The sequence below is a fragment of the Cavia porcellus genome, unplaced genomic scaffold (genome assembly GCF_034190915.1).
Source record: "Cavia porcellus strain 051 isolate PalLab524CR breed Dunkin Hartley unplaced genomic scaffold, mCavPor4.1 scaffold_9, whole genome shotgun sequence".
Lineage (NCBI taxonomy): Eukaryota > Metazoa > Chordata > Mammalia > Rodentia > Caviidae > Cavia > Cavia porcellus.
The window spans coordinates 48277483-48289596 of NW_026947492.1; the positions used below are offsets into that span (position 1 = coordinate 48277483).

The following is a 12114-nucleotide window of genomic DNA, read 5'->3' on the forward strand; positions in this document are numbered from 1 at the left end:
ATAAAAACAAGAAAATTTCTTAAAATCATGGGTGACTAATGTTTTTCAAAATCATAGAAACAAACATTAGTGATCACATACAGCACTGTTGATATGGAAAACATGGTAGTATGTTGACTGTGTAATGTTTTCTAGAGAAGTTCCTATCTACTATTACTTTAACTTCCTCATTTTAATATAGTACAGACCTAAATTATAGCTGAGCTAAAATAAATGGGAATAGCAGATTTTTAGAAGTCTGGGGGTGGGATATGCTAGCCTTGCAGTTAGCAGATCTGTATTAGAGTTTGTGTTAGTTTCTGGCGGGCTGCCATAACAAAAGTCTCACAAATTTAATAGCTAAAAATAATTTATTTTTTTGCTGTCTGGAAGCTGAAAGTCAGAAAACAAAGTTGTTGAGAGGGTCATGCTCAGTATAAATCCTCTGTGATTTATCCTCTTGCAACTTTTAATGGCCTACTTGTTCCAGTTTGCACCTGTAGCTCTTTAAACTCTGCTTCTGCCAGTGGCATTCTGAGGGTCTTTGCCTTCAGGTGGCCTAGTATGACAATATGAAATCATCAGGTTAGGGCCCACCCTAACATACCTTATCATAACTTTATCGTATCTATAGAAACCTAATTTATAACCAAAGTCACAATTATAGGTTTTTCAAAATCATAGTTTTAGGACTACTTCATCATACGTGCGGTTAGAGGCTTCATATCTACAGATTCCCAGTTTGACTCCTCACTAATAATATGTTTCAAGGCAAATAGTCTGTAAATAAGCCTCAGTTTCCTTTATATAAAGTTGTGATACTTTTTAAAGTTTAAAGATTTGCTGTAAAAATCAAATGAGAATATTTAAAATTGACAAGAATATGGAGATATTGAAATTCTTAAAGATAAGTAATGCTTTTTAAAAGAAAATTGAACAAGTTTGCCCTATTTTTGGAAGTTGTCTTCATTCCCTGAATTGTCCTTATTCCCCAAGTGTAATTTAATGTATAGTTTATATTTTATTCAATACATTATAAATTTTCTTCATTATAAATAATTTATAGTTCATTATTTTGAAACCTTAATTATAACTGTTACTTGACAATAACTTTTAAGATTGTAGAACTCCTTAGATATTTTTAGTGGAAGTTCAATCTATAATTTAGGTGATGTAAGTAGCCTCAAGTGCATATGTGGAACACAGTTTGGAATTTTTTAACCATGCATAAGTGCCATATTTCCAATATATAGCAAAGCAGTATGCATTTTAGATACATTTTTAATTCTTGTTTCAATTAAAGTAATGGTTGACATAAATTTTCATGATTTACATCTATCAAATGGAAATATAAAACAATGTCTCTTAAACTTGGAAACTTTGTTTTTAAAGACAGGGTCTTACGGTGTAGTTGAGTCTGGCCTGGGCTCACTGTAGTCCAGACTGACCTCAAACTTATGGCGATCCTTCTGCCTCAGCCTTCTGTATGGTGGGATTATAGGCATGCAAACACCATACCCAATGTGGAAACATTTTGATAGATGAAAGATACTTACTTTTGGCTCAGTCAGTTAATATTTCCTCCCACAAGCTCAGGGTTTCTTGTGACCTGTTTCCCTCTCTCCTACTTGGTTTGGCTGTCAGTTTAAGTTGCCCCAGTTCTGTGAAATACCTTAAAGATGCTACTTTTGAATAACAGTAGTACTCAAAATATTTTTAAGTTACTGTAGATTCCAATCTGCAGTTTGGGAGAGGTTTAATTATAACATGCCTTCAAAAAAGCATGCTTCCAAGTCATTGTGCAACATCTCCTGAACAAGTTGAGTAGAGCTTTGGGTTACTGGCACTAGACATATCCTAGGATGGACCTTCTGCATGTACACAGTGGAGAAATCCTTTTTAAACCATGTCTCACACAGAGTTAAGAATAGCATTATCTGTAAAACAAATGGATTGCAATACTGGATACTTACATTCACATGCATTTGGATTTGACGTACTATTTGTGACCTGGCCACTGCTGTAAACACTACTCAAAACCAACTTACTCTTCTATACTGCAGTTTTAAGTCTGATATCTCTGCGAATCCTGTTGAGAAACACTGTAACCAGTCTCTGTTTTGTTACACGGCAGTGTTAGGAAAGTGTCCTAAGCATTGCTTTGATTAACTTGTGCTACTCTAACACAACCCCACAGACTAACTTATAATAAATAGAAATGTATAGGCTCATAGATCCAGAGTCTGGGAAGTCCATTATTAGGGTGCTAGCATCTGACAAGGGCCTTCTTGTCATGTAACATAGGGAAGGTATCACATGGTAAAAGTAAGTAAGAATGAGAGCACAAAATAAAGGACCCACTCATTTTGTGAGAATGAACTTGCTGCCTCATAACACCATTCATCCAGTTCATGAGGTTGGAGCCATTGTTACCTAAATACCTCTTCATTCTCTTAAAATGGCAGCTAAATTTGAACATTAGTTTTAGATGGAACATTCAAACCATAGCAGGTGTGTGACCTTAGTATATGTATGCTTATAGATTATATGAATATATTACTATAACGATATAGTAAGGTACTTTTTTTAAAGGAAACAAATACTTAATTTTTTTCTTGTTTGGTTTTTTGAGACACACAGTCTTGTAGCTCAGGCTAGCCTTCAGCTTATAGCCTCCTAAGTGCTGCGATTATAGGCCTGTGCCAGTGTCTAATTTTAATTTTAAAATTAAGAGAGAAGTGGTAATTTCTTCTTACTTGCACTTCGGAGGCCGTTTTTACACAGTTTGTTTTCTCATCAAAACACACTTTTACATATTTTAGAATGTGTAACATGTAGACCACTGCAAATTACTGAAGAGGAAACATTAAATAGAGTATTTGATTGTACCTGAGGAACCTAAAGATGAATGTAATTTGGAAGCATGAGTGATGGATGGATGGATTATAGAGAAATCTGTAAGAGGAAATTGAGTGCTGAGAGCATAGTGAGGGAGCAGGAACAACATAGATTCAGTGGCATTTGAACTGGATCAGTGATGAGTGCGGATGACCATTTGATAGTAGGTGCTAGGGAAATTGAAGTAATCTTTAAAGAACTGATTTATTTTTGGTACTGTGCTGGATACCTGTTATTTAATTCTCAACATAGCAATAAAGGGAGATACAACTATTAAGAGTTAGGTATTCTAAACCCCATTTTATAAGAGGATTGAATTTGGTTACATCTTTCTACAAAACCCCTTTCACTCAGTCGTTACAGGCAAAGGAACTACTCCTGTTTTTGTTTGGTGATGTTTTCTTTGCTTCTTCATTGAAGACAAAAATGTATCTCTAAACATTGCTGTGTGCTATGTAGGCTTTTGGGTAGCTAAAGAATATAATTTATAGGTTGACAAAGTTGTCTCCTTAAGAATTTTTAGTGCCATTGATATGTGTTAGAAAAATTTTCCTAAATACCCAGTCTTTTATCTTCTCATACACTTGGTTACACTAGTTTCGTGTGAGACTGCTGCTGTTTTTTCATTCTAACTTGAAATTTTCTTTCTTACTGTTAAAATAGGAGTTCAGTATAATGAAGTTAGACTCGTTTTTCTTATAACATTAGAATTTTTAAATAAATGTCAATATATAATTTTAAAAGGTTGATTAGAGAGGTGGAGGAATTTCAACCAAGAATTATTTGTTACCATTAATTCCTAGTGAATTTTAGTATTTTTACTTGTATGATAACTTTTCTCAATATTTTCATTTTCCTGAATATGAGAAATAAATGTATCTATACTGGATCATTAAGACTTATACAACCTCTTTAAAAGGCATCTTTAGTTGTGATGTAGATCACTGTGATTTGAACAAACTAATTCTTTAGCTTTGGGAATTTTAGGATAGAGAATATTATTTGAAGTAAATGGATAAGATAGTTTTCAAAATTTTAACAAAAAGTATTTTGGTGATGTTATATTTATAGTAGAGTTTAACTGGAATAAACAGTTTGTGTTGTGTTGGCTTATAAAATTTTGTGATGAATATTGGAAAGGTCTTTTTCTTTTTGCCCTCCCTCCCCATTGTGTGTTGCTGGGGATCAAACCCAGAGCCTTGTGCATGCAAGGCAAGAGCTCTGCCGCCAAGCCACATCACCGGCAGTACTTTTGCCATTTTATGTTCCTTGCAGCCTTATATCATGTTCTTTGATTTAGTTAAAAGAATGAGAACTAAAGGAGACTCAGCTTATAAGTTTCTGGTGACTTTTTGAGATATTTTAAACATTGTTCCTGTTACCAAGCTTTGGAGTGCTGGGGTTTCTTTCTGGAGGCGGTTTCTAAGTTCTTTCTGTTGTGAGCAAAGAATTTATCAAGACAAGTGCAAATGGTACCAAAGTTGTATTAAAGATAGGAAAAGAAGCAGGCTCTGCAGAGCAAATTTGGGCCAAGTGAAAGCAGGAAAAGAAGGATATCCTACAGCATGAGGGTGGGCCATCTGTGCGAGAAAGAATTCTGTGTGGTCTGACTGAGAAGCCAGGTCAGTCCTGACGACTCACGCTGATGTCAGGTCTAGGCCATCATATAGGACACCTGCCCGAGTTTTCCCTTGATGTCCACATGCAGGAGTTTGAGAGCTGTTCTTTTCATGTGTTCTGGGATTTTGTAATCGACAGGTTACACCTACTTCCCCAGCCAACTTCATGGCAGCCTCATCTCCCACTACCCCTTCATAGTCTTTTCTTTTTCTTCTTCCTGCTTTCCCTGAGCAGTAATGTAGGCAACTTTTCTTCTTTCTTTCTTTCTTTCTTTCTTTCTCCTTCCTTCCTTTGTCTGAGCTGCCCGCTTTCTCAGCTTTGCAGGTTCAGTATGTGCTTTGATGTTTACTGCTATGAAGGGATGGGACCAGTGGTCAGGGCTGCTGGGAGTCTCATTCCTTGGAAATGTGTACCAGCCAAATGCGCTCAAGCCACAGTTTCCTTTACTTAGATGGATATTGATAAGAAGTTTATTATAGAGATATAGTCTTACTTTCTTATTGGTGATACCAGTTATGTTTTAATTTGACTAAATATTTGTGTATCTTAGGAATTTTGGAGACTAGATGAGGTTTTAGTTCAGTACTTTTTCCCCAATGAAAATTGGTCCTCTTGAATATTTTTTATTGTATAAGCTTCTAGGACCTCTCTTTAGCCATATGCTCACATATTAAGAAGAGTAATAGTGTCTCCTTTGTATTCTCAGGAGCATCTTCTCCTGGCACTATCAGATCTTTAGGACTGCTGCTGTCACATGTTTAAGAACTCATTTAGTGTGAGACCCTCATAGATGGTTTGAGATTTCACATGCAGTCTATCTGTAATAAGCAGAGTTTGTTATTGTTAGACATGAAAGAGAAAATCCGCTTTGGAAAGAAACTCAATTAACATTGGAAATAAATGTGAATGTCTGATTCTTCTGGCTCAGTGACTAAGAATTATTCAAAATCATTCTGCTCCTAAATGTGTTTGGACTGAAAGTGGGAGATGGGGGCATGTTTCCAACAAACTGCACCTAAATCTGTCTCCAGATGGAAGATAATTGAAACTTTAAGCCAGACATGCTGCCTACATAATAGTTCCATCGTCCTATCTGTTGTTTCAGAACCAAGATATGAAATAGAAAAGCAAGCTGACCACCAGTTGAGTGATGACTTTTAAACCTGTAAATTGATCTTGGTATTCAAAGCAACAGGTTGTTTATACTGGTAATATTTGAGGAAATTCATTGCCTTCTTAATACTCTGCTTTTCATAAATACAATAAAATGAAATCATTTTCAACTAGCAAAGACAGTTTTACAGCTTAAAACTTTTTTTTATAGTATTTGAATGTTGAAGGTATGAATTAAAACTGTTTCTGTTAAGTCAGGTTTGACTTAATACTCAATCGCACAATCCCCAAAACAGCTTATTTCATAATAGCCTGGTGTTTACGTCTTCTGTGGTCCTGCACAGAATGATAAAAAGTATTGATTAAAAGTTTGTCCCAAACTTTTGTTGAGTTTAAAATATTCACAAGTCACCTTGGTACAAAAGCTACATATGTGAAAATCAGTATCTTGGTTCTTTGGAACTCCTTTGGGAGAATACCAAACAGTTATTAAGCTCAGTGGTCTTCCTGCTTCATAATATATCAAATTAAAAGATAGGGTCAGATTCTGAGAGTCAGGTAAATGAATTGAAACAGGAAGCAGAACCAGTGATGTTAAATGTTCCCCCAACTCAGGGCAGTATGTAGACATTCAGACTAGGTGACTTCTGCAGTCCCTTTCACTTCTCATAGTATATGCATCAGCTGCAACATACCTAAAGAGGCAGAAGACAACTTCATGTGAAAAAATTGTGAAAGCCAAGAACATTGCTTTCCACTTTTATAAAGAAGGAAAGTAAAGAATTTTGCAACTAGATCTGAGGGGTCTGGACTGAGGTCACAGTTTGCACATCTTCAAGCAGATCACCTGGACGCAGAGAACTATCTTTACTCAATTTAAAAACAAACACTTCTGTCAGCTATACTCCCCACCACCTTCCCTTACTCTCCTACACACAAAAAGTCTTAACCATGGGTCAGCTTATATTGACCTTTTTGGGTAAAATACTTTGTTTCTTTGAAGTTCAGAAGCATGAATTTATTTTCTGAAAAATCACATGCCATTGGATACTCTTTAACTTGACATGTGACTAAAACTTTTGTTGTAGTAATTCCATTTTCTACAAAGACCTTTATAATTTTTTTATTAAAGGTGACAAAACAAAAATCACTTCCTCTTTCATTACATTTTCTGCTTTCATGTTCTGTCATTCTGAGATCTTTTTTTCTTTCCCTCTCTCTGTCTTCTTTTCCCCCAGCTGTCGGCAGCATCCAGCCCCTCCAGTCACAGTCCTCACAGAGCTTCAGGAAAGGACCCTTTTGCAGAGCTCTCTTTGGAGGATTTCTTATAAATCACTTTAGGTATTGCTGCTTGTTGGGGGAGATATGGGGGCTTAACTACTTATTAAAAATTACCAACCATTAAATACAATTCATTCTTCTCCTCCTTTGTTTCTTTAAAGGGCTCAAGGTTCCCTCTGCTTTTCTACCACCACCTCCTTTATTCTTCAGGTGAAGAATAAAAATAGGTCAAGAAAACAGGAGAAACAACTTCTGGAAAATATCTTTAGCATAATTAGAAGATGTAAAATTAAAGCAACATCTTACATATAGAGGCATCTACTGATCACAGGAGATGAATGAGATCAATACCACCCTTAAAAACTACATTTTTAAATCAATCTTTAAAAGAACAGTTATATACCTGTAGAGCTTGATGAGGACATCTTTAGTTTTAGTATAAGGGCCAGGATTATGAAGAATTCATTTCAGTAATTTCTTGAAAGGATTGTATTTTATGTATATTTTTTCATTTTAAAACAGTAATACTTTTTTAAAAATAGCGTGTTTTTAAATTAAGCGCAGGTGAATACTTAAGCCCTTTCAGTTAGAAGAATTCTCTGCGTGATCCACACTACCTTATTTACTGGAAGACAGCATTTGTTCTTGGTGCTCTAGTACCCATTTACATTTACCTTCTAGATCTTTGGGACTTTATACTCTTCTTATTTGGCAAGTGAGCACATCTACCTCAGTAATGCCTTTGGATAGACAGTTTAAAAGAAACTGTAAGTGCTGTGTCTGAGTGAATGCTGACTCCCCATTTAAAATATTCATTTATAGGTCTTTCAGATTTTGGGTTATGTTAGTAAAGAAGTTGTTTAGTCAGTATAACATTACTTATCCTTTTATTATCTCTAGTTTTATATTTTTTAGAAATACTAAATTTTGCCATCCCAAATGAGATTTTACAAGGAATATTAGTGCTTGTGGATATTTTGAACTTATTATGGAAAAACTTCTTTCTTGAACTTCTTTCTTTCAATCCCTCTATGCTACCCCCTTGTTTTTAGTAATTAGAGAATTATTTAGAAGCCCCTATAATTTACATTTTAGATACTGAATTCTGGCACATAAGCTCATAGTAGTCATCAGTTTTGTAATCAGTGTTTATTAGAAACATGTTATGAACACTTCTGAGTTATTTGAATGGTAAAGGCCACAGAGGATTTTTATTCAAGAGAAGACATTCTACAATGTAATGAATTAAACATTGTGTCTTTTTTTCTTCCAGATACAGTTTATGTAACTAGATGGAAGAGAATGGAATTACTCCAAAAAGACAAGTACTCAAGTGGCGAATCCTTACTTCCAGCAAAATCCAAACTGCTGTCTCTTAAACTCTTCTTCCATTAGAATGCTACAGTAACCCAGTGAAGGCCCATGAAGGAAATTGGGACTAGTTTATAGGAGAACCTATCAATACAGTTTATAAAGCCAAGAATTGCCATGATTTAAGACTAAGATCTGTCTTTTTGGTGACTAACCCTTCACTTCTTTCAACTCCTATTAATACCCATAATCAGTAACCTATCAAGAAAAGCCCTTATTTGGAAAGTGTGAAATTTGTATTTGGAAAAGCTGCCTAGAGAGAAGAGCTGTGTCCTTTACTGTAATTCAACAGGACTTGTTGGGGGATCAAAGTCATAATTCTTAATTATGCATTATCTTTCTTTTCTCCAGTCCTCACAGACACAGAAACCTTAACTAAAATTAACTTTCCTTTAAAAAAAAATTATATTCAGTTTGCAGTAGACATTCCTTAAGTGTTTGTATTTATTTATGATTATCAATTTTACATAACATTAATATTGTATCAAGCCTCCTTATGAAAATGAGTATGGATGTATACAGTATGTTTGATTTTTATCCACATGAATGAATCTGATTCAGAATGCTTTTCAGCTGACATACAGAGCACTAAATATTTTAAGGCAAGTTCATAGGTCTGAATCTCTTCAGAATTCTCAGTCTCTGTGGGATTTAGGGAAGCATTAAAAATGCATTAATCCTTATAGTCAATTCTGTGCCTAGGATTTTGCAAGGAACAGTTCACTGACTAGGAAAAGCACTACATTTTAAATTCAGCATTAGTGCATTGGGAAGGATCTTTACTGCTTTGTGCTTGGCATGTCATTATTTTTCCATTTTGACATTAGGGCCTTTCCAAAATGAATGTGAGGAATTGCTTTCACTTCAAGACTTTCCTTCTTTTCATTAAAACTCTAGGAGATGTTATTGGGGGAGGGGGAAAGGGACAAAATCCTTGAACTTTTATTTGGCTTGTGCCATGTTATGATCATGTACCTTTTAAATAAGGGGAAATAGTATCTTTAAAGTTAATGTCTAGCCAAGAGTTTAGATAATGAAGAATTAAACTGCACTGTTGATCGGTGCTTTGTGTAAATACATCTTAATGCTTGGGTTGAGATGGGCCTTAAGAAGGACAGTTCATTGTAGGAAAGCAATTCTGTACATGAGTTTAAGCATACTTGTTGCATTGTCTCTGCAGATTCTATTTTTGTTTACAATATTAAAATGTATGTTAGCAAAATGGGTGGATTTTCAAATAAAATGCAGCTTCCACAAAACTTTTGCTATGGTATTCTGGTCTGAGGTACATTTTCTTTTTTCCTTTATTTATTTATTTTTTTTAATAATCAGTATAATCATTTTTCCTAGTAAAAGTGTACCCAGGTGATTATATTTTCTGATTTAATAAAATATAAAATTTCTGTTTTATTTAAATTTCCAGAAAAATTTATCTTTCCAATTTTTGTTACTTTAGATTCCTACCGGTAAACTATCTATTAACTACCGGTAACTAACTATTGTTCGTTTTTGCTTTCTGGTCTTTGGTAAGGTATGTTTAAGAAAAATGCTTTTGAGTTTGACATCTTCGTGCATATGATTATGTCTATCAAAGAAACCTTTGTATGATGTTGCATACTGAATACCTAGTAGGATTCAAATGATAGAGGGAGTTAAAGCTTTGCATTGAAAGTGACTACATAATATGTGCTGTGGTTAGAAAAATTATATGGTCTGTAGTAGGTGTGTTTTGTTAATCTTACCAGTTTTTAAATTTCACTGTTAAACCATTTTCATATAAACTGGGAATTGTACTTTTAGAAGTTAGCTTCCTTAATTAACATCACAAATTTTGTTTTGTCTCTTCTGATGTTTGAGTAGATGTTAATATTTAAGTTTAAAGCTTGTATTTTTATGTTACTTTATTTTGGTAGTATATTTCAGTATGTGAAAAGCTTTATAACTATTTCCATTTTATTTTTTTTTTTTTTTTTTTTTTTTGGGTCTTTTTTGTTTTTATCGGTACCAGGGATCGAACTCATGACCGCCTGCTTGCAAGGCAGGTGCTTATGCCACTGAGCTAAATCCCCAGCCCCTCCATTTTATTTTCAAACTTCTTTCTGACTCTGCTAAGGAGAAATTACCCACATTCTACCTGTCTGTAGTAGATACCCATGTCCATATGCTAAGAGTTATCAGAGTCTAGTAGTTGGTTTTATGATCCATTGTTATTTTTGCGACCTCTGTCATTACTTCAAAGTTGCAGTGGGAATTGTGTCCTTCTGTATTCTTGGGGTAGCCACTGTAATCCCAGTGGTCTTCTAGGAAACATTTCCTGCATACCTGACATTGTTGATAGGCAGTGCAAATATGTGATAACGTTAACATTAATCAAAATTTAATGAGTAGAATAGCTGTTTAGTGTATAACTACATCAGATTATAAACCCAGGTATACCCAGGCCATTTTACTACCCAGTTAAGTTGATAGTGACTGCAGAGAACGGAGTATATTAGCAGCAAAGGGAAGGTGTACCTGTCCCAAATTATCTTCTAAATTTTTTTGCTTATGCTTTAATATCTTGTTATAGGCATTCAACATTCTGTAAAAAAAAATATATCCCTTTGTTAACTAGTGACTGTGAGTCCATCTCGTCTTCATAGTAGACTGCTGATCTTTTACTTTACATCAACAAAAATCTTATCCCTAGAAAATAGGTCTTTGTGGGAATCTTCTACTTAACTAACATTGAAATAATTTCAAAGCTGTTTTGTTAATCATCACCTACAGAATGTTTCCAAACTGAAAATTCAGTACTGATGCAGATGCTTGTTCTTTAAAATTCCATAGGGAGTAAACAGAAAACAGAAAGATGATTCATCCAAGGTGAATGTGGCAGCTCTGTGCTAGTAGTGACTGAGTTGAAGTGTGGAGAGGGCACAGCACTTGGCCAGAGGAACTCATTACTGGCTTTCAGAAAAGACAACTCCCCATCTCCCATCAGCTGTCTTTGTTTTGCCACAATTGCTGTTGCCTCCCACGGTCCAGCTAACCCTTCTAGAATTCTGCTGTCTGACTAGCCTCTGAGAAGAAAGGCCAGGACTATCATCTTCCGTGTGGTTTCAGAAAACCAGAAGCTGATTCCTTACTGGTACTAAGAAATGATGCTGTGTTTGCAGTATCACTAATTAGAAATATTTTCTGTAAGACTCTAGCTGGGATGGACTCTTTCTAGTTCACTTAGTATGGATCCTATTTGTTATTGGTGTAAAGTGCATGTGTGGTTTTTATGCTGTGTGAAACTGCGTATGTGAAAAGTCATGTAAAGTTCTCTCAAAGGTATTTGTTTTGGGAGAGATGTGACTATCTTGAAGGTTGAACTGATTATATTCAGGAGAAAGGCGAAGTTAGAAAAAATTTATGGAAACTATTCTAATAAATAACAATTCAGGATAACTTCTTTTACCTGTTATGTAAGCTTTTCTTCTTTCTCCTCCTCTCCCTTCATCTGCGTCCTTTTCCTTTCTGTGTTCTTCTGCCTTCTTCTTTTCTTCCCATTCCTCCTTTCTTTCCCTCCCTTTGCTCCTTTTCTCCTTTTTTTCTAGCTTCCTCCTCTTCCTTCTTCTTCCATTTTCCTTTCTCCCTCTCCTCCTCTTCTTTTTTCTTTCTTTTTTTTTAAGGCACTAGGGACCAAGCCAAGGACTTTGCTCATTCTAAGCATATGTGCTACCACCAAACTATACCCATAGCCTACAAAATCTACAGTAATTTTTAATTCCATTTTAAAATTGAAAGAGGGTCTCCTTTGGGAATTAACAATGGCTAATGGTCCTCTCATCAGGAATCCTATCTGTTTTGCTTGAGCCTAGGGCA

The 12114-nt window shown here is 35.1% G+C and overlaps 1 protein-coding gene across 11 annotated transcripts in view; it reads left to right on the plus strand.

Annotated features, from left to right (window-relative positions):
* Nucleotides 1-9521, plus strand: part of Picalm (phosphatidylinositol binding clathrin assembly protein) — a 96439-nt gene extending 86918 nt beyond the window's left edge. For 9 of the 11 annotated variants that reach the window (XM_003468581.5, XM_005003174.4, XM_013151163.3 and 6 more), the window contains 2 exons: nucleotides 6849-6951; nucleotides 8165-9521. In XM_003468581.5, the coding sequence (XP_003468629.2) occupies nucleotides 6849-6941 (93 nt within the window). In that variant the 3' untranslated portion in view covers nucleotides 6942-6951; nucleotides 8165-9521. The remainder of the gene's footprint in view (nucleotides 1-6848; nucleotides 6952-8164) is intronic. The other 2 variants (XM_005003169.4, XM_063256300.1) reach the window with 1 other exon arrangement.
* Nucleotides 9522-12114: the final 2593 nt, after the last annotated feature.